At 46.6% G+C, this 22,709-nt stretch overlaps 1 protein-coding gene across 2 annotated transcripts in view; it reads left to right on the plus strand.

The window, feature by feature from the left end:
- The window catches only part of LOC116437448 (transcription factor RFX3-like), a 140,252-nt gene that overhangs the window by 41,274 nt on the left and 76,269 nt on the right, over positions 1–22,709 (plus strand). For both annotated transcript variants that reach the window (XM_032095095.1, XM_032095094.1), the window contains exon 3: positions 18,637–18,886. In XM_032095095.1, coding sequence (XP_031950986.1) covers positions 18,637–18,886 — 250 coding nt within the window. The remainder of the gene's footprint in view (positions 1–18,636; positions 18,887–22,709) is intronic.

Consider the following 22,709-nt stretch of genomic DNA (forward strand, 5'->3'; position numbering starts at 1 on the left):
GTCACATATGAGTTTTCCCCCCAAGCTTCTTTGACTCTTATGACATCATAACTGTCATACTGGGCATGGAGCTCCAGTTCCTCCTGTTTGTTGCCCAGACTATGTATACATGCACTTGAGGTGGCTGGACTTGGGGTTTTTGACTTTGGAGAGGGTTGGGGAGCATTTCTCACTACTCCGGTAGGTATGCTCATCCACCCTGTTGCTCGTGGATATACAGGTGTCACAGCTTTGGACCCCACCGCCCCAAGTTTATTAGTTTAAAGCACGATTCACTAAGTCAGTCAATATGCTGGCAAAGATTCTCCTGCCTCCTCTTCTAGATCAGTAGATTCCAACTCTTCTCAATAGGCTGCATTCATCGAAGAACGTCCTGTGACCATAGAAACCAAAGCCCTGGGGACAACACCATCCACAAAACCAGGTATTGATTTGCATGATGCATTGACTTCTGCCTGCACCCCTATTCCTGACTGGCAAGACAAAGGAGAAGATCACTTGGACACCTGTCCCCTTCACTTGAAGCCCCAGGGTTTTTAAGTCCTGCTTGATCTTGTCCAGACATTGCTTTACCATGTCATTGGTGCCCATGTGGAAAAGTAGTGGATAGTAGTCTGCGCTTTTAGCCAGTTGTGGTAGTTTCTCTGTGACATCCTGGATCTTGGCTCCTGTCAAGCAGCAAACTTCCCTTGACTGTATATCAGGATGGCAGATGGGTGCCTTGATGCCTCTCACCCACTCTTAGCACTTGCTGCTTTCTTTTGCAGCTTTTAGTATGTCCTGCTGTTGCAGTTTCTCCCTGTGAATCGCTCATTGGTTTTGCCCACTGCTAAGGCTTCATATCTTTTGCTGGTTGGTACATACAAGGAAGGGGAGTGAAGCAATATCCTGTTCCCATGGTTCACCAAAGACCATGGTGCCTCCTTCTCCAAGGTGCTGTGTGTTTGCCACTGCAGCTCTTTGTCTGGTAATCCTTGGAGGTCAGTGACATGGGGTCCTAGTATTTATTCTTGCAACACCTCAAATAGTACTCTGTTTCTTGTTCCCCCTTGTAAAGGCCCAGAAAAGCTGACTTTAGTCGTGGGGTGCATCCTCCTGCCCTCCTCCCCAGGCTGCACTATGATCTGAAAAATGCTCATTAGGCCTTGGCCTTGACTAACTGCACTTGGACTAAGCCCCTCTTGAGCTTATCAGAAACACTGTCTGTTCCCAGGAACTAACAACTCAGCTTATTCTGTGATTTCTCTTTTTTAACAAACAGCATTGGAAACTTATTTTTCTTGCCTGAAAAACAACCCAAGTAGAATAATATTTTTGTTATTGGACCTTCAAAGAAAGTTACTGACTCGAATTGCAGCCAGGATGGAAAATTACTATGACTAAAGCCCATTCTCCAACAACCCTATAAACAGCAGTCCAAAGTGACACCCTTTGAGCTCTTGATTCCCAGAAGATAAGGGGCTAATGTGTATGTCTCAAACACTGATAACCAGATGGCTGTGGAGCCAACCAAGGACTGGCCACCATGAGAAAAAACAAGATTTGGCTTGAGAAGGGGGGCCATGTGGAGGTAAGGCAGCACTTTTCTGGGATAAACATCCTTGTTGTAGTTCCTGGAGATAAGCACAGCACAGTACAGTGCAATCACAGGAATGAGGCCAAGAAGTGGGCATGGACTATAGGGGGAGATTAAGACCACCAAAGAGCCCTGAAAGCCCTCCAGACCATTTCCAGAAAGGTCTGAAAGAATGGACTGCACATGAGAATTAATGTGCATAGAAAGAGAGAAACCTGTCTTCAGGGTAGAGAAACCTATCCAGAAAAATGTACCCACCCCCCCAAGCCTGGGCAGTGCCCCCAGGACCCTGGACATCTCATCAGCCGGACCAATGCTGCTGGACTGATGCTAAAACCAGGATTATAAGATGGATGAACACTGAAACCAGAACTGACATCCCATCAGCTGGATTGATGCTGGAACCAGGACTGGTGATCTCTTTTTATCTCTTTCTTTTTCTCTTTCCCTCTTTAATCTCTTCCTTTCTGTTTTTCCTTTCACCCTACCCCTTTTCCAAAACCCACTGCTGTGTGCTTATATAGTAGGTCAGGGACTAACATACCAAATTCCATGCCAAGTGTGTAATTTACTAATAAAACTTTCTCATTGTTTGTGGACCCTCTGACTTTTGCCTTTCCTTTCGAACACGAGCATTTATGAATCTTAGGTGCTCCCTTCCCCTTAAGGATGGATCTTCACACCCCTCCCTAATACAGCATAACCTAGTGACTTCCTTCTGCATCTCCTCCACCCAGGAGCATGATGTGCAGTTTTTACAGCCCTCCACCTGGACAGCAGCTTCCCTGATAGGAAGCTCGGTCTGGGTGGCTGCCTCCACTCATTCCAGGCTAGCCTGGCTAGACAGCCAATTCCTGCCTGCTGCAGAGTACAGCTCTCATCTGGTCTCTACCACCATGTTTTCAACAATCCCAAAGCACTGCCTAAAAAGGTCCTATGATTCCCTGGAGACCTCAAGCTGCTGGATAGGCTTGCACAGCCAACAGCTATTTGGGGTGACCATTTGGGCTGCAGCATAGGACTGTGTTAGCAGAGCAGGCAGCAGTCCAACATCTAGTAGGATGTGCTGCCTTTCTCATGCACCCTTCTGCTTGAACTGCTGCACAATCTCTTGCGCCATTCTTCTCAGGCACTGTTCCCTACAGCACCACACCCTGGTCACTGGCACTTCCTAGGGGCCAGTTACATGTGGATTCCTGTGGTTTGAAGTGGCTGCACCAACAGTGGGGATCACCCAACTCTCTCACGCCCCTCTTATGAGACCTGTTGCCTGCCGGCTAGTCCCTACACACACACACAGCCCAAGGGTATTGGGGGCCCAGAAAACTCCTCAAACACCCTCCAGGACTTCATAAGCATCACAGTCTTCTCAGCACACAGCAAATACTACTGCTGCTGCTACTACTGCCATTGCTGCTGCTGGCATTGGCTTCCCATGGTTCGAACTGGCTGGGGAACAGCCACCACCACCCAAGCAAATGGATCTCCAAAGTGAAATCAGACACGAAACGGAAGTACACAGAAGGTGGAAGCAGGGACAGACTACTTAGGACAAACACAAAGATATTGCCCATACATATAGCAAGACAGCTCTGAAGATTGTCTAGTGCACACCCCCCACCCCCTGCCCAGCTCAAAGGACATAGGAGACTATCTGCACTAGTTTTATACTTTTTTGGGCAATAGTGGATGCTCTGTGAATCTTAAAGATTCCTTACTGAGATGCACTGAAGGATCTATTTGCCATCCAGACAAAAGAACCAGAGGCCACTGATGTGTTAGAAACCAACAGAGAGACACCTGTGACATGCCACAAAGGAATTAGGTTGTGTTCCTCTAAAAAGGTGACAAGGTCAATAGGCCCACTAAAGTGCCTCTATAGCAATGCATGTAGCATGGATAACAGACAGGAAAAGATGGAAGCCTCTGTGCACCTGGAAAGCTATGATTTAATTGCTATCACTGAGATTTGGTAGGACAAATTGCATGACTGGAGCGCTGCAATTGATGGCTATAAACCGTTCAGAAAGCACAGGCAAGGAAGAAGGGGTGGAGGGGTTGCCTTCTATGTAAAAAAAAATTGATTGACTGGAGAGAGCTGTCTTTGAAAACCAGTGCTGAATGGGTTGAGACCTTTTGGGTAAAAATAAGGGAAAAGCCAACAAAGGAAACCTCGTGGTTGGTGTTTACTACAGGCTGCCCGATCAAGGTGAGGATGTCAATTAAGCATTCTTACTTCAACTGCAGGAAGAATCGCGCTCACAGGCTCTGATCCTCCTGGGGAACTTCAACCACCCTGACACCAGCAATCTCTCTTCCCACAACCTTAACCTCAAGGTCTATATCCAAGACAGGGAGGAAGCAGTTCCTCCCATCATAGGAGAAGATCGGGTTTGTGACCACCTAAGAAACCTGAGCATACATAAATCCATGGGACGACACAAGATGCATGCCAGGGTCCTGAGGGAATTTGCTGATGTGGTTGCTAAGCCATTGTCCATTATATTTGAGAAGTTATGGCAGTCAGACCACATCCCTGATGACTGGAAAAAAGGAAACATTGCACCCATTTATAAAAAATGTTAAAAGGACCACCCTGGGAACTACCAACCAGTAGACCTCACCTCCGTGCCCAGTAAGATCATAGGACAGATCCTCCTGGAATATATATTGAGGCATACGGATGACAGGGAGGAGATTAGCACAGCCAGCATGGCTTCACTAAAGGCAAATTGTGCATGATTATTTTAGTGGTCTTCTACAATGGAGCGACTGAATCAGTGGAAAAGGGAAGAGCTATGGATGTCATCTACCTGGACTTCTGTAAGGCCTTTCAAATGGTCCCCCAAAATATTCTGACCACTAAATTGGAGAGATATGGGGACTGTTAGATGAATTTGCTGGATGGCTATGTCCAAAGAGTTACAGTCAATAGTGCAGTGTTCAAGTGGAAACCAGTGACAAGTGGTGTCTGTCAGGGGTCCATATTGAGACCAATGCTGTTTAATATCTTCATCAATGACATAGTGAGTTTGAGTGCACCCTCAGCAAGTTTTCAGATGACACCAAACTGAGTGGTGCAGTTGACATGGCTAAGGGAAGGGATGCCATCCAGAGGGATATTGACAGGCTAGAGAGGAGTGGGCCCATGCAAACCTCATGAAGTTCACCAAGACCAAGTGCAAGGTCCTGCACCTGGATAAGGTCAATCCCCAGTATCAATGCAGACTGGGGATGAATGGATCGAGGGCAGTCCTGAAGAGATGGACTTGGGGATATGCTGGTGGATGAAAAGTTGGTCATGGGCTCGCAATGAGCGCTTGCAGCTCAGAAAACCAATCACATCCTGGGCTTCTGTCGTGGGGTGACTTTATGATGTGTATCCCATATCGCTGCCCTATGCCCAGAAATTAACTTTGTGCCTTTCTATGCCTCTAAACTGAGCCTGAGAGGGGGAAGGAAAAACTGAGCAAAACTTTTTCAAAGCAGTTTGCAGCTTGTTCAAGGTCACACAGAGATAACGACTTTTTTTTTTTTCCCCAGCTGTGGCAGGGGAGGGGGGAAGCACCTGGCTTGCTGTTTCCCGAGTCAGTTTTTTGGCCAGTTGTTCAGCTTCTTTTTCTCCGGAGAGAGACTGAGAGTTGAATTTTTTTTCCCTTCCCTGGAATTTCAGATTTTCTCCCTTTTCCACTGGACTGCTTCAATATTAGAACACATCGGGAGGACTTTCCACCAAGCACAGAGGGCCTGGCCCTGGGCCAAGCCCCAGCTCCGAGGAGACCAAAGGGAGGACTCTAACACTTTCCCAGGTTTTTCCTCCACAGCGAGAGATTTTATTATTTAGCATTATTTTCCTTTTCCCATGTGTTTGTTAAATAAATAGTTTTTATCTCTTTCACTTTCCTTTGAGGAAAATTTATTTTCCCCGAACCTGGTGGGGGAGGGGTGGTGACCTGCCTTCTCTCAGAGGATATATTTCTAAATTTAGCCAAACCGGAACAAATTTAGTGGCGCCCAACTGCGTGGCTCGAAGGAAAGTGAAAAAACCTGTAGTAATCACATTTTGGTTTGAATTTACTTATCCTGTGTTGGGGTAAAGTAGTCACCATGCTGGTTGAGTTCATAATGTCTCTCTGGCTTGATGTACTCATGTCTTTCTGATCCTTAGGCTTCATTGAGGTATTAGTGCTTTTTTGGTCCCTAGGGTTGTTTGCCTATCCACAACTTGCTCCAATATTGTCCCTGATATGTAAATTTTACAGAGAAGGGCTACGAATAAGGATTTCTATTTTGCTGTGCTCGGTGATAATGATTTATAAGAAGTTAACAGAGGTACGGGCAGCTGTTTGAAGTGTGTATGATATGCGGTTTCTCCGCCCTAACTCCAGTCCTAGCTTCAGTAGCCTGTTTTGGGAATTTATTAGTAATTGCACCCAGATTGTTAGAGGAGGAGGAGACGGGGTTTCCCTTCCCTTTAAATTTGATAGGTTATCTTTTGAGAATGTTCAGTATCCCCTGGATGTTAAAGAGACCACCCTCCTGGTATTTAATCTGGTAAGCTTCCTCTATGTGGTTTGCAGCTTGTCTAGAATAAGAGCTCAGATTTCCGGGGTGACTGCTGAGACACCTGACCCAGAGGTGGAAAATCCTGAGCGGTGTGGGGAATGGGAGGACATCGGCCAAACCCTAAAGAAATTCTCTGACCCGATAGTTTGGGATTTCCCATCTGAACAAATTCAGAAACCAGCTGAGGTGGGGAAATATCTGAAAGAGAAATACAATGAAAATTCTGAGAAAAAGATCTTTGCAATATGTTGGGCTTTGGCATATGCCTATCGCACACTGCAGCAGGTAAAGGTAGAGAGGCAGGAAGATAAATCAGTAAAGCCTGCAGACACCCCAGTCACTCAGACTGCAGCCATACCAGACAGCAAGCCCAAACCAGATGGAGAGTCTAAGCCATTGACAGTGGCTCCTGTCACGAGGAAAAAACACACAACCAAAACTGATCGCCCAGTGAAAGATGAGGACAATGCAGGGGAAGGAACCTCAAAAGATGCAGGGGAAGGAACCTCAAAACCACCAACTGACTCAGGCACAGAAACCATTACTGAGTCCATGTCCATAAAGGACCTTCACAGCCTAAGAAAGGACTATACCCAATGGTCTGATGAATCCATAATAAGTTGGATGGTCCGTATTTGGGATGCTGCAGGTGATGATGTGATGCTGGACAGTGCTGAAGCGAGGCATTTGGGATCCCTGTCACATGATCCAGTGATCGGCCAAGCAATGAAAAGGGAGGCTGACTCTACCAGTCTCTGGAGACGGGTCTTGACAGGCGTGATTGAAAGATATATGTGTGGAGATGATCTCTACATGCAGCAAACCCAGTGGAATACCATAGAACAAGGGATCCAGTGCCTGAGAGAACTAGGGGTGGTAGAGGTTGTCTTCACAGATGACCCAGGATTGAGGAGTCCAGACCGGGCCAGAGTTAATCCATATATATGGTGAAAACTCATACAGCTTGGGCCACAAGAATATGCTTCTGCTTTAGCAATAATGAAACCGAACTACGCTGCGAATGAGACTGTGTGGGATAGGGCAGTGAAGCTCTGAATATATGCAGACTCTGTGCATGGCCCAACACATGCAAGAATCGCAGCTGTGGAAACACGTATGCAGCAAATGGAAGATGAAATGAAGAAGAGTCACCAGGAGATTAAAGAGTGCCTTCTCCGCAGACGTTCCCCAGAGAGAAGGAACATCCCACGAAGTGAGCTGTGGAAATTCCTGTGTGACAGTGGGGAAGACATGAAAAGGTGGGGTGGACAACCCACCTCTGCTCTGGCAGCACGAGTGCGTGAATTGAAGGAGCGCAAGTCTCAGAAAGGAAGTTCTACCAAAAAGGAAGTAGCTCCAGTTGCCTGTAGCCAAACTGCCGGAAGTGATGGAAAAGATGATGGCATGTCCAATTCTCATGAAGGAACCTCTAAGATGCAGGCCCAGGGAAAGAAGGATAACCAGGCATAGAGGGGGCCTGCCTCTAGCCAGGTAGAGGTCAGGGAAAACCGTGTTTTTTGGACTGTGTGGATTCATTGGCCTGGTACATCAGAACCAGAAAAATACGATGCCTTGGTTTGTAGCGAAATGGCTGAGTGAACAGGGACATGTATACGTGCACAATCCAAGCTATATTAGTGAACTGTCCTTGACTAGAGGAAAAAAGAGAGGAGCAATGCTGATGTGGCAAGTAACAGGATATTGCGGAGGGGGATGCTGACCATAGAAAGAGAAAGACTTATGTTAATTAGTCGCGTGCATATTAATCTGTAACCAATCGCTTGCTATTAAAGGCCGCATGAACAGTAGCTGTAACCCAATAGTATGGAGCTTGCTTATGCGTGCTTGGGGAATTAGGGTATAACTATGGGTCTGACAATAGAATAAACGGAGTTCCATCATATCTCTATGAGAAGCGTGGTTCATCCTGGCAGATCTCTGGCTATTTCTGGCGCCCGACCAGGGACCGTTCCTCCGAGGAAGATACGCTCACTGATCACCAAAAGGAGGGTGACGACGACGAGTGACAGAGATACTGCGGGCAGAGAGTGTCGACCGCGAGTCAAAGGACGTCGGTCAGGCCGGTAAGAAGGGTCGCTACCTTCCCTCCGTGATACCCTGCTAGCATGGATTTAGAGTTTGCGGCAGCACAGAAATTACTCCTCAGTATCCTCGCTAAGCGAGGGGAGGAGGTCAAGGAAAAGGATCTAAATAAGCTCGTTTTATGGGCGCAGGAGTATGGACATTTGCGAGTCCCCCCCCTCCTCTTTGATGCAGCCGAGTGGAGGGAAGTAGGGGATCACCTGTGGGACTGTACTATCCAGGGAAAAGGGAAAGAAATGACGAACTTAGGGCCCACCTGGAGAACTGTTATAAATGCCTTGAAAAATATGCAAGCTGAGTCGAAAGTAGCTGCGGCTGCGGTGGAGGCAATTGCAACACCGGCTGGTGTTGTCGCTCCTGCCCGAACTACACAGCGTGGGGGGGCTGAGTGGACTGTTTAAAAGCCCGAGCGCGATAAAAGGGCAGAAAGCAGAGAAGCACTTTGAGACTGTCAGTGAGCTCCTGCGGGAGCAGGAGAAAGAGCTCTTGCAATCAGAGCCAAAAGAGGAAGTTACCACCACCATGCCTCAGAGCAAACTGAAGGTAAACGCGGAAGTTACAGTTGACCAGTCAATGGGCGGAGCAATGGGCGGTCCTTCTTGTCAGCAGCGCCTCTACCCTGCTTGCCCACCCCCTCCACCTCCGCTGCCAGCAGAGATTCATCCCGGACCACAGACTGCTTCTCTGCCACAGACTGTTTTTCGGCCAGAGCCACAGACTGTTCCTCTGCCAGATGATGACATACCAATGACAGAGGCGACAAATGAGCTACCTGCTCATCCCCCAGGATCTTGTGTGAACCCACAATCATTGGAAAGATGGGCTCATCAAGTGGTAGAGGCAATGCATCAAATGAAACAACACTTTGTGCTCTGTCTTCTATGGAAGAAAAGCTCAATTGAAAGCAGGAGCCACAACAAGGTCCCATTCAGTCCCGAAGGGGTGTGGCCCAGACGGCCCTGCAACTACAGGAATGGGCTCCAGTCGAGCCCTCCGCTCCACCTCCCAACTTTGAGCCAGGACGTGACACGTACAGCAGATGTTCCCAACCTTTGGAAAGTGAACCTCTGCTTGATGACCGACGACCTCACATTTGGACGACCACTTGGAGTCTGGGAAAAGTCACTGAGTGTGCATGCTAATCACCGCAGGAATTGTTTACGCTGTTATAATAGCTTGTGCTTGCGCTGTGGGGGCTGTGGAGAAGAGCTTGCATGGGGAACTTGGAATGTAGATGAGCGAGGTAGTTTATGCCGAGAATGTTATCAAGTGCCTGAGACAAGTTTTAGGCAGTGTGCGCTATCGTGCTCAAGATATTTTGTTGTGTTTTTGGGTGCATACGGAAGGCTTTAGAGAACGTTGTTCATCGGGCTTGGCTTGTGCAAGAAGCAAAAGGGGGAATTGTAGAGAAATGGCTGAGTGAACAGGGACATGTATACGTGCAAAATCCAAGCTATATTAGTGAACTGTCTTTGACTAGAGGAAAAAAGAGAGGAGCAATGCTGATGTGGCAAGCAACAGGATGTTGGGGAGGGGGATGCTGACCACAGAGAGAGGAAGACTTATGTTAGTTAGTCGCGTGCATATTAATCTGTAACCAATCGCTTGCTATTAAAGGCCGCATGAACAGTAGCTGTAACCCAATAGTATGGAGCTTGCTTATGCGTGCTTGGGGAATTAGGGTATAACTATGGGTCTGACAATAGAATAAACGGAGTTCCATCATATCTCTGTGAGAAGCGTGGTTCATCCTGGCAGATCTCTGGCTATTTTGGTTGACACTGCTGCGCAGTGTGCAATAATCCCATTGCAACATGTGGGGGTAGAATCTGTTTCTATTTCTGGTGTAACAGGTGGATCACAAAATTTGACCTTGGTGGAAGCTGAGGTGAGCCTGACTGGAAATGAGTGGAAGAAACATCTCATTATGACTGGCCCAGAGGCCCCGTGCATTTTGGGAATTGACTTCCTCCAGAACGGGTATTTCAGAGACCCAAAGGGACTCAGGTGGGCTTTTGGAATAGCTGCTGTGGAGACAGAGGGCATTAAGCAATTGAACACTTTGCCTGGACTATCAGAGAACCCATCTGCAGTAGGCCTTCTGAAGGTGGAAGAACAAAGAGTACCAATTGCTACCTCGACAGTGCATCGCCAACAGTACCGGACAACTCAAGATGCTGTGATTCCCATCCACAAGATGATCCGTTAGCTGGAGAGCCAAGGGGTGGTCAGCAAGACCCACTCACCCTTCAACAGCCCCATTTGGCCTGTGCACAAATCAGAAGGAGAATGGAGATTGACTGTGGACTATCGTGCCTTTAATGAAGTGACTCCACCATTGAGCACTGCTCTGCCGGACATGTTGGAGCTCCAGTACGAGCTGGAGTCCAAAGCAGCGAAGTGGTACGCCACTATTGACATTGCTAATGCATTTTTCTCCATTCCTCTGGCAGCAGAGTGCAGGCCTCAGTTTGCCTTCACCTGGAGGGGTGTGCAGTACACCTGGAACCGACTGCCCCAGGGGTGGAAGCACAGTCCCACCATCTGCCATGGACTGATCCAGACTGCACTAGAAAAGGGTGAGGCTCCAGAACATTTGCAGTACATTGATGACATCACTCTGTGGGGGAACACCGCAACAGAAGTGTTTGAGAAAGGAGAGAAAATTATCTGGATTGTCCTGGAAGCTGGTTTCGCCATCAAGAAGAGCAAAGTCAAGGGACGTGCTCAAGAGATCCAGTTCCTGGGAGTGAAATGGCAAGATGGACAGCTTCAGATTCCCACCGAGGTCATCAATAAGATCACAGCAATGTCTCCACCAACCAACAAGAAGGAGACGCAAGCTTTCCTAGGTGCCATAGGCTTTTGGAGGATGCATATTCCTGAGTACAGCCAGATTGTGAGTCCTCTTTACCTGGTTACTCGCAAGAAGAACGATTTCTGCTGGGGCCCTGAACAGCAACAAGCTTTTGCCCAAATCAAGCAGGAAATCGCTCATGCGGTAGCCCTTGGCCCAGTCAGGACAGGACCCGAAGTGAAGAACATGCTCTACTCTGCAGCTGGGAGCCATGGTCTGTCCTGGAACCTTTGGCAGAAGGTGTCTGGTGAGACTCAAGGTCGACCACTGGGATTTTGGAGCCGAAGCTACAGAGGGTCTGAAGCCAACTACACCCCAACAGAGAAGGAACTCTTAGCAGCCTATGAAGGAATCCAAGCCGCCTCAGAGGTAATTGGCGCTGAAGCACAGCTCCTCCTGGCACCCTGACTACCGGTGCTGGGGTGGATGTTCAAAGCAAAGGTTCCCTCTACCCACCATGCCACCAATGCCACATGGAGCAAATGGATTGCTCTCATCACACAGCGGGCCTGTATCAGGAAACTGAACTGCCCTGGGATTTTGGAAATAATCACAAATTGGCCTGAAGGTGAAAACTTTGGTCTCACTGATGAAGAGGAACAAGAACCAGTGACACGTGCTGAAGAAGCTCCACCATACAACCAACTGCCATCAGAAGACACACGCTACGCTCTTTTCACTGACGGTTCTTGTCGCATCGTAGGGATGAAACGAAAGTGGAAAGCAGCCGTATGGAGTCCCACACGACGGGTTGCAGAAGCTACTGAAGGAGAAGGTGGATCAAGCCAACTCGCTGAACTCAAAGCTGTTCAACTAGCCCTGGACATTGCTGAAAGAGAGAAGTGGCCAAAGCTCTACCTTTACACTGATTCATGGATGGTAGCCAATGCTCTGTGAGGATGGCTGGAAAAGTGGAACAAGCTAATTGGCAGCATAGGGGAAAACCAATCTGGGCTGCTGAAGAGTGGAAAGACATCGCTGCCCGAGTAAGAAAGCTAACTATGAAAGTCCGCCATGTAGATGCCCGTGTCCCCAAGAGTTGGGCTAATGAGGAATATCGTAACAACAAACAGGTAGATCAGACTGCAAAGATAGAAGTGTCACAGATAGACTTAGATTGGAAACATAAAGGAGAGTTGTTCCTAGCTCGATGGGCCCGTGATGCCTCAGGCCATCAGGGCAGAGATGCCACTTATAAGTGGGCACGAGACCGAGGGGTGGATCTAACCATGGATAGTATCTCCCAGGTGATCCATGACTGTGAGACATGCGCTGCGATCAAGCAGGCCAAGCGGGTGAAGCCCCTGTGGTATGGTGGGCGATGGTCCAAATACAAGTATGGGGAGGCCTGGCAGATTGATTACATCACACTGCCTCAAACCCGCCAAGGCAAGCGCTATGTGCTCACAATGGTAGAAGCCACCACAGGAGGGTTGGAGACCTACCCTGTGCCTCACGCTACAGCCCGAAATACCATCCTGGGTCTTGAAAAGCAAGTCCTTTGGAGGCATGGTACCCCTGAAAGAATTGAATCTGACAATGGGACTCATTTTAAGAATAGCCTTATAAACACCTGGGCTAGAGAACATGGCATAGAGTGGGTGTACCACATCCCTTACCATGCACCAGCTGCAGGCAAAGTGGAACAGTGCAATGGATTGTTGAAAACTACCCTGAAGGCACTAGGTGGGGGAAATTTCAAAAATTGGGAACATCATCTAGCAAAGGCCACCTGGTTAGTTAACACCCAAGGTTCCACCAATAGAGCTGGTCCAGCCCAATCTGAATCCCTGCATACAACAGATGGATATAAGGTCCCAGTAGTGCATGTCAGAGGTCTGTTAGGAAAGACTGGGTGGATGAATTCTGCCTCGAGTACAGACAAACCCATCTGTGGGGTTGTCTTTGCTCAGGGACCTGGTTGCACATGGTGGGTAATGCAGAAAGATGGAACAACACGTTGTGTACGACAGGGAGATCTGATTGTTGTGTGAAAACCATCTGTAATGTGAAATGCCTGTATACCACTGCTTGCTGAGTGTCACTGTCACTGTTCATACATAGCTGTGTATACATATATGTATGTATTGATGTGTGTGTTTAGAGTTAGAATATATTAGTTTGGGCATTAAGCCAACGATATGGGATAAGGGGTGGAATGTCTTGGGGTGACTTTATGATGTGTATCCCATGTCGCTGCCCTATGCCCAGAAATTAACTTTGTGCCTTTCTATGCCTCTAAACTGAGCCTGAGAGGGGGAAGGAAAAACTGAGCAAAACTTTTTCAAAGCAGTTTGCAGCTTGTTCAAGGTCACACAGAGATAATGACTTTTTTTTTTTCCCCAGCTGCGGCAGGGGAGGGGGGAAGCACCTGGCTTGCTGTTTCCCGAGTCAGTTTTTTGGCCAGTTGTTCAGCTTCTTTTTCTCCGGAGAGAGACTGAGAGTTGAATTTTTTTCCCTTCCCTGGAATTTCAGATTTTCTCCCTTTTCCACTGGACTGCTTCAATATTAGAACACATCGGGAGGACTTTCCACCAAGCACAGAGGGCCTGGCCCTGGGCCAAGCCCCAGCTCCGAGGAGACCAAAGGGAGGACTCTAACACTTTCCCAGGTTTTTTTCCACAGCAAGAGATTTTATTATTTAGCATTATTTTCCTTTTCCCATTTGTTTGTTAAATAAATAGTTTTTATCTCTTTCACTTTCCTTTGAGGAAAATTTATTTTCCCCGAACCTGGTGGGGGAGGGGTGGTGACCTGCCTTCTCTCAGAGGATATATTTCTAAATTTAGCCAAACCGGTACAGCTTCATAAAAGGAAGTGTGGCCAGCAGTTTGAGGGAGGTCAATTCTCCCCCTCTACTTCACTCTCATGAGACCCCACCCGGAGTACAACATCCGGTTCTTTTAGAGAAAGTCCAGAGGAGGGCCACAAAGATGATTAGAGGGCTGGAACATCTCTCATAAGAGGAAAGATTATGAGAGTTCGTTTTTTTCAGCCTGGAGAAGAAAAGGCTCCAGGGAGACCTTATTGTAGCCTTTCAATATATAAAGGGGGCAGAGAGGCACTTTTTGCCAGAGCTTGTACTGGCAGGACAAGGGGCAGTGGCTTTAAACTGAAAGAGGGAATGTTTACATTTAGATTTAGGGATCAGGAGCATAGCTGAAATGCTTGTACACCAATGCACTCAGTATGAGAAACAAACAGGATGAACATGTTGTAGTGGGTTGACATTAGCTGAATGCCAGGTGCCCAACCAAGCTGTTTTATCACTCTCCTTCCCAGTGGGACAGGGGAGAGAAAATAAGATGGAAAACAAGTAATAGGTTGAGATAAGGCAGTTTACTAAAGCAAAAGCAAAAGTTTGCACGAACATAAGCAGATAAAAAAAAAGTTTATACAGCAAGTGATGTTTAGACACTTCCCAGGAAGCAGGGCTTCAGCACATGAAGTGGTTGCTCTGGAAGGCAAACATAAATAGCAAATGTCCACCATTCTTCCTCCGTCCTTTAGCTTTTATATCTAAGCTGACATCACATGGTATGGAATATCCCTTTGGTTAATTTGGGTCATCTGGCCTATTTGTGTCCCCTCCCAGGATCTTGCCCACTCCCAGCCCCTTGATGGGGGGGGAGGATGTTGGTTAGACAGCGCTGATGGTGTGCCAGCGCTGCTCAGCAGCAGCCAAAACACTGGTGTGTTATCAACACCTTTCCAGCTCCCAATGCAAAGCACAGCACTGGGAGGGCTGCTATGGGAAAATGAACTCTAGCTCAGCCAGACCCAATACACATGCTTGAACGACCCTGTCTAGGTTTGAGACAAATTGGGAGGAAACGTCTGGAATGAACGTGTCCTCTAATAGAAGGCAGGTGCCAGCAGCCCCTCCTCCACTCAGGTTTGGAAAGAAATTTCTTGGAGGAAAGTGAAACAAAAAAAAAAAAAAGCTGTTTATTTAACAAGCAGGGTGCATGCAGGCAGGAGAGAATGAATAATGTTAAATAATAAAACCTCTTGCTGTGGAGAAGACCTGGTAGATTCACAGTCCTTTCTGTAGGTGTGGCTCTGCTCTCTCCGGAGTTGGGGTGTGGTGTGGGCCCCTCCGAGCCACGGTGTGGGGCCTCCAGGTGATGGTGTTCCAGACCGGAACAGAGTTCCAGGAGAAGAAGAAAAAGCCACAGTCCCAGAAAAACTTTCTTGCCTCACCTAGCAGGCTAGCTAAAAAGCAAAAGATTTTAACTTTCCGTCTCTCTCCTGAGAAAAAGGAGCCGAGAGCTGGGGAAAAGCAGGAAGGTGCTTCCTCGGCTCTGCAGCGGTGAGAACGCAGGGGAGTGTATGTGTCCTTGAACATAAACCGCACTGAAGAATTCGCTCGGCTTCCCCCCCTTTCTCTCGGACCCAGCTTAAAGGCACAGAAAGGCACAGAATTCATGTCTGGCATAGAGCAGGTGATAGGGGATACAGCATCATAAAGTCACCCCAAGACAGTCTATTAGGTCTATTATGAGTTATTTTTTGAATAGATATGAGGTAACAGACAAAAGGCCTTAAACAGAGTTACTTACTATACATTATAAACTAAAAGAACTACTAGTAGATTACATAAAACAGTGCATGACATAAAGGTACCTATATTATAGCTAGCAAAGAAATAGTATAGATTAGGAGTCAATGTAACTTACTACCAAATTGATGATAGTGTACAGAGTCCTTTCACTCAACTGCCAGGAGAGTAACCCAAAACTCACGGTAGAAGAAAATAGTAGGAGACGGGACTCCGCAGTGATGGCGAATTCTTCCCACAGCGACCCCAGCCTGTCTCCCCTCCGATCCCGAGAGCGAGAGAGAGCTCGGAGCTGAGTCCATCCCCTCGCCCCCCAGCCAGAATCTCATGGTATCTCTGCCCTTCCCAAGAGAAAAGCCCCCGGCTAAGGGGGTGCAGCTGGCTGCACCCCTTCCCCCACCTTGGCCACTTCCTTTGTCTCTCTTAAGTACCGGTTGTTATTATCTCTTAGCAACAAATGGGAGAAAATTCCCTCAGAGAACAAGAAAAAAAAAGAAAAAAATCCTAACATCCAACAAAGATTAACTGGTTAATGAGGCCCAAAGGTTTAATAGTTGGAAAGAATTGTGGAAAATTGCTGCTGTTCCTTTGACTTTTTTACTCCCTTCACAAACCCTTTCATAAATTGTAGTTCTTTTTTAGTTTTTCCTTCTTTTTCGTAATAACACTGTACATATTGCTGTCCAATTTAAAATTTCACTCTGCTGAACTGAATGTCTTAAAATACAAATGAGTTCGGAATTTCAAGCTTCAGCCAGAGAATTTCAGTTAATTTGAAAACAAAGCAAAGCATTTATAGGACTCTTGTATATAGGACCCTCTTGGCTGACATTTTTTTGTCATGTTTACAGTTTTGTAATGTACACAGTTGTTGTGGTTTAACCCCAGCCAGCAACTAAGCACCACACAGCTGTTCACTCACTCCTCCCTCCCTGCAGTGGGATGGGGAAGAGAATTGGGAAAAGTAGTTTGACAGTTGGACTTGACAACTGTTGAGGTTGACGGTTGGACTTGATAATCTTAAAGGTCTTTTTCAACCTTGATGATTCTATGGTTCAATGATTCTATGAATAGTAAACCTCATGGGTTGAGATAAAGAAAGTTTACTAAGATTAAAAAAGGAAGAGAAAAGAATAGAATATACAAAACAAATGATGCAAAATGCAATGGCTCACTAGTTGCTGACTGATGCCCAGCCCATCCCTGAGCTGTGATTCCAGCCCCCTGGTGAACTCCTCCCAGTTTATATGCTAAGTATGACATCACAGAATGTTATGGGTTGGAAGGGGCCTTAAAGATCATCTAGTCCCAAGTCCCCTGCCCTGGGCAGGGAAACCACCCATTAGATCAGGTTGCTCAAGGCCTTATCCAACCTGGCCTTGAACACTGCCAGGGTTGGGGCATCTACAACCTCCCTGGGCAACCTGTTCTGGTGCCTCACCACCTTCACAGTAAAGAATTTTTTTCTTATGTCTAACCTAAATTTCCCCTCTTTCAATTTGTATCCATTACTCCTTGTCCTATCACTACAGTTCCTGATGAAGAGTCCCTCTCCAGCTTCCCTGTAGGTCCCTTCAGATACTGGAAGGTTGCTATGAGGTCTTCATGCAACCTTCTCTTCTCCAGGCTGAATAGCCCCAACTTTCTCAGCCTGTCTTTGTAGGTGTCAGGAAAATTAATCCACAAACACCAGAGGTTTATGTCCAAAAAGGAGACAGAGGAGTCCTGTTACTTCATTCGAATAAAGGGAGAGGCCATGGGCATTTCCCATGGGGTCTCTCAAATTGTTAGAGGATGCAGTCTCCTTTTTATCCTAATTTCCTGGCTGCATTTCCCTCTCTTTCCCCATTGACTGAGGTACTTGAGAGGTACAGATGCCCTTTTAATGTGTACTCCCCCCCACACACACATTTTTCTTTTTTCTTGTGTCTCTGTTCTTTTTCTCTAAGTCCAGGGATTTAACACGGTCTTGAGTGAGTAACAGTCTGTGTCAATTAGTGAAATTCCTATGGAATTTATGGTTCCTCCCATTGCTTCTTTCACCTCTCAGTATCTGGCTTTATCTACCAGCAGGCCCACTGTTTGTAAAGACATCTCCTTCTCATTCCTTTCATAGGGGAAGTGCTCCAGTCCTCTTATCAACTTCATGGCCTTCCTCTGGACTTGCTCCAACAGTTCCATGTCCTTCTTATGTTGAGGGCACCAGAACTGTACTCAGTACTCCAGATGGGGTCTCACAAGAGCTGAGTAGAGGGGGAAAATCACCTCCATCAACCTGCTGCCAAGTCTCCTTTTGATGCAGCCCAGGATGTGGTTGGCTTCCTGGGCTCTGAGCTCATACATGGAATATTGTTTGGGTCAGCTGTCCTGGCTGTGCCCCCTCCTAGCTTCTTGAGCACCCCCAGCCTTCATTCTGGCAGGACATGAGAAGCTGAAAAGTCCTTGACTTAGTATAAGCACTACATAGCAACAACTAAAACATCAATGTGTTATCAACATTATTCTCATCCTAAATCCAAAACACAGCACTGTACCAGCTGCTAGGAAGAAAATTACTTCTATTCCAGCTGAAACCAGTATACAAAATAAATGTCATATAAATAAAAATCCAGCTTTAACTGGAGGATTTTAAAAGTTACAACAATTTTTAAAATTACTATATAATATATTAATACTTGAATGAGATTTTCCTCTCACATCTTCAATTTTTGTCATACTTTTCTCCACTCATCTCCAGATGGGGCTAAAACCATTTTCTTTTAAGTTTAATGAATACTTATTTTAACAGTGAGTCCAAGTTAATTACTCAGTACTTTGACATATGAAATGTTATTTTGTGTAGATGCAGGGGGTTTTTGCCAATCCTATTAAGTTTGATTATAGCAACTGTACACTCTTTTCTACAGTGATGTTTCCCTCACTTAAAGAATTCAGATAAATAACTACTACTTCTTTTATTTTCTTTTCCTGAAGTCGAACAACTTATCCTTACACGGAAACCCAGATGTATAGCCAAAACACTGGGGGAAATTACTTCGAAGGAAGTTCTGCACAGGCAACTACAGTGGTCTCCTCTCATAGTATGGTGGGCACCGGAGGGATTCAGATGGGTGTTGCAGGAGGACAGCTCATTAGCAGCTCAGGAGGGACCTATCTGATTGGCAATTCAATGGAAAATTCTGGTCATTCAGTGACTCATACAACACGGGCCTCCCCAGCTACAGTAAGTACTTCAGAACTATGTTAAATCTTTGGGGATATTTCTTAATCACTATGATGTTCTGGCATGCTGACATGTTTCTGTAGCAAAAAGCATATTATGTTGGCAGAATCAGTAATACATGGCTTTGTCTTGCAAATATTTACATTTAGTTTAACTCTGTACATGTAAATAGTACAGTGCTGTCATGGTTTAATCCCAGCTGTCAACTAAGCACCACGCAGACACTCACTCTCACCCAGTGGGATGGGGGAGAGAATCAGAAGAATAAAAAGGAAAAAACTCATGGGTTGACATAAAAGCAGTTTAATAATTTTAAAATAGAAACAATAGTGATAACACTGATAGGAATAAAAAATTATAAGGAAAAGAAAAATATAACAAAGAGAGTACAAATAAAATCCAAGAAAGACAAGTGATGCAAATGAAAGCAATTGCTCACCAACCGACTGAGCCAGTCCAGCTGCCCAGTCAGTCCCCAAGCAGTGGCGCCCCTGCCAATGTCTCCCCTAATTGTATTGCTGAGCATGACATCATATAGTATGGAATATCCCTTTGGTCAGTTAGGGTCCCAGTTAGCTGTCCCAGCTGTGTCCCCTCCCGACTTCTTGTCCACCCCCAGCCTACTCATTGGTGGGGCAGCGTGAGAAGCAGAAAAGGCCTTGACTCTGTGTAAGCCCTGCTCAGCAATAACTAAAACATCCCTGTGTTATCAACACTGTTTTCAGCACAAATCCAGAACACAGCCCCATACCAGGTACTGTGAAGAAAATTAACTCTATCCCAGCCAAAACCAGTGCAGTTCACTGGGGATGCTTGCATGCATAAGAATGTGGATGAGATTGAAAATCTTGCTGCAACCTCCTTTCAGGTAGTTGTAGAGTGATAAGGTCTCCCCCGAGCCTCCTCTTCTCCAGGCTAAACAACCCCAGCTCCCTCAGCCCCTCTCCTCATATGACTTGCTCTCCAGACCCTTCACCAGCTTCCTTGTCCTTCTCTGGACACGCTCCAGCACCTCAATGTCTTTCTTGTAGTCAGGGGCCCAAAACTGAACACAGTATGGGCAGGGACATCTTACACTAGATCAACCTGACCTTGAACACTTCCAGGTATGGGGCATCCACAACTTCTCTATGCAACCTGTTTCAGTGTCTCACCACCCTCATTGTAAACAGTTTCTTATGTCTAATCAAAACCTCCCCTCTTTCAGTGTTCAATCATTGCCCCTTGTCCTACTGCTACAGGCCCTACTAGAAATTTGTTCCTTTCTTATAAGCCCTCTAAGTATTGAAAGACTCCCTAGACCCTTCTCCAGGCTGAACATCCCCAACTCTCTGTCTTTCCTCATAGGAGAGGTGTTCCAGCCCTCTAATCATCTTTGTGTCCCTCCTCTGGAACCACTCTAACAAGTCTTGCTTGTGCTGGGGACCTCAGAGCTGAATGCAGTACTCTAAGTGAGGTCTCATGGGAGTGAAGTAGGGGAGAAGAATCACCTCATTTGACCTGCTGGCCATGCTTCTTTTCATGCAACCCAGGGTGCGATTGTCTTTCTGTGCTGCAAGTGCACGTTGCCAGCTCATGGCAAATTTTTCATCCACCAGTATATCCGCAAGTCCTTCTCCTCAGAGTTGCCCTCAATCTGTTCATTCCCCAGTCTGTATTGATACTGAGGATTGCTCTGACCCAGGTGCAGTACTTTGCACTTGGCCTCTGTGAACTTCATGAGGTTTGCATGGGCCCACTCCTCAAGCCTGTCAAGATCCCTCTGGATGCTACATAGCAAGTCAACTGCATCACTCAGTTTGGTATCATCTGAAATCTTGCTGAGGGTGCACTCAATCCCACTCTGTGTTACATTGATGAAGATATTAAACAGTATTGGTCCCAGTATGAACCCCAGAGGGACACCACTAGTCACTGATCTCCATTTGGACATGGAGCCATTGACTGTAACTCTTCAGAAGTGGCCATCCAGATAGTTTCTTATCCATCTAACAGTCCATTGATCAAATCCATATCTCTCCAAGTTAGTGGCCAGAATGTTTTGGGGGACCGTTTCAAAGGCCTTACAGAAGTCCAGGTAGATGACATCCATAGCTCTTCCCTTTTCCACTGATGTGGTCACTCCATTGTAGAAATCCACTAGATTAGTCAAACATTATTTGCCTTTGGTGAAGTCATGTTGGCTGTGTCTCCAATCACCTCCTTGTTTTCCATGTTTTGACATACACGGAATCACGGAATGTGTAAGTTGGAAGGGACCACTGGAGGTTGACTAGTCCAACCTCCCTGCTCAAGCAAGGGGCCTAGAATACATTATTTAGGATTGCATCCAGACAGTTCTTGAATATCTCCAGGGAGGGAGACTCCACAATCTCTCTGGGAAATGTGTTTCAATGCTCAGTCACCTGCACAGTAAAGTTCTTCCTAATGTTAAGTTGGAACTTCCTGTGTTCCAGTTTCTGCCTGTTGATTCTCGTCTTATTGCTCGGCACCACCAAGCAGAGCCTGGCCCCATCCTCTTGGCACTCTCCCTTCAGATACTTATATACCTTGATAAGATCCCCTCAGTCATCTCTTCTCCAAGCTGAACAGGCCCAGATCCCTGAGCATTTACTCATAAGTGAGATGCTCCAGTCCTCTAATCATCTTTATAGCCCTCCACTGGACTTGGTTGAAGAGCTCCATGTCTCTCTTGTACTGAGGAGCCCAGAACTGGACACAGCACTCCAGGTGAGGCCTCACCAGGGCTGAGTAGAGGGGCAGGATCACCTCCCTCTACCTGCCGGCAATGCTCTTCCCAATGCACCCCAGGATACCATTTGCCTTCTTGGCCACAAGGGCACTGCTGGCTCATGGACAGCTTGTTGTCCACCAGGACCCGAGGTCCTTCTCCACAGAGCTGCTTTCCAGCAGGTCACCCCCAGCCTGTACTGGTGCCTGGAGTTATTCCTCCCCAGGTGCAGGACCCTGCACTGACCTGTGTTGACTTTAAGACAGTTCTTCTCTGCACATATCTCCAGTCTTTTGAGATCCTTCTGAATGGCAGCATAGCACTCTGGAGTATCCATCACTCCTCACAGTTTTGTATGGTCAGCAAACTTGCGGTGAAGGCACTTTATTCCTTCATCCAAGTCATTGATGAATAAGCTAAATAATACTGGACTCAATACTTTTCAGGACAATGTGTTTCATGATCTTACCAGTCACAGAGGTGAGGCTGACTGGTTGGTTGTTTCCAGGGTCCTCCTTTTTACCCTTTTTAAAAATGGGTACAATGTTCCCCTTTTTCCTGTCACCAGGGTCGTTTCCTGACTGCCATGACAAATATAATGCAGAATGACTTGGCCACTGTATCAGCCAATTCTCTCAGGATCCTGGCATGCATCTTGTTGGGTCCCATGAACTTGGTGCATGCTCAGGTTCCTCTGGTGGTCACAAACTGATCTTCTCCTATGATGGGAGGGACTTCTTTCCTCCAGTTATTGCCTTGAGGTTTGGGGCTTGAGAGATGTGGGAAGAGAGATTTTCATTGAAAGCTGAGGCAAAAAAAATTGTTGAGTACCTAAGCCTTTTCCATATCGGTTGTCACCAGTTCTCCTGTGCTATTTATCAGGCTGGATATGAGAATACATTTTCTTTAATCTTTCTTTTCTGGCCAACGTACCTGTAGAAGCCCTTCTCATTCTTCTCATCCCTTGCCAAATTCAGTACCAGCTGTGCCTTAGCTTTCCTGATTCTATCCCTACACATTTGGGCAGCATCCCTATATTCTTTCCAGGTTCCCATGTCCCTGTTTCCACAGCCTGTGCATTTCCTTCTCATA

This window comes from Corvus moneduloides, chromosome W (genome assembly GCF_009650955.1).
Source record: "Corvus moneduloides isolate bCorMon1 chromosome W, bCorMon1.pri, whole genome shotgun sequence".
NCBI classification, from domain to species: domain Eukaryota; kingdom Metazoa; phylum Chordata; class Aves; order Passeriformes; family Corvidae; genus Corvus; species Corvus moneduloides.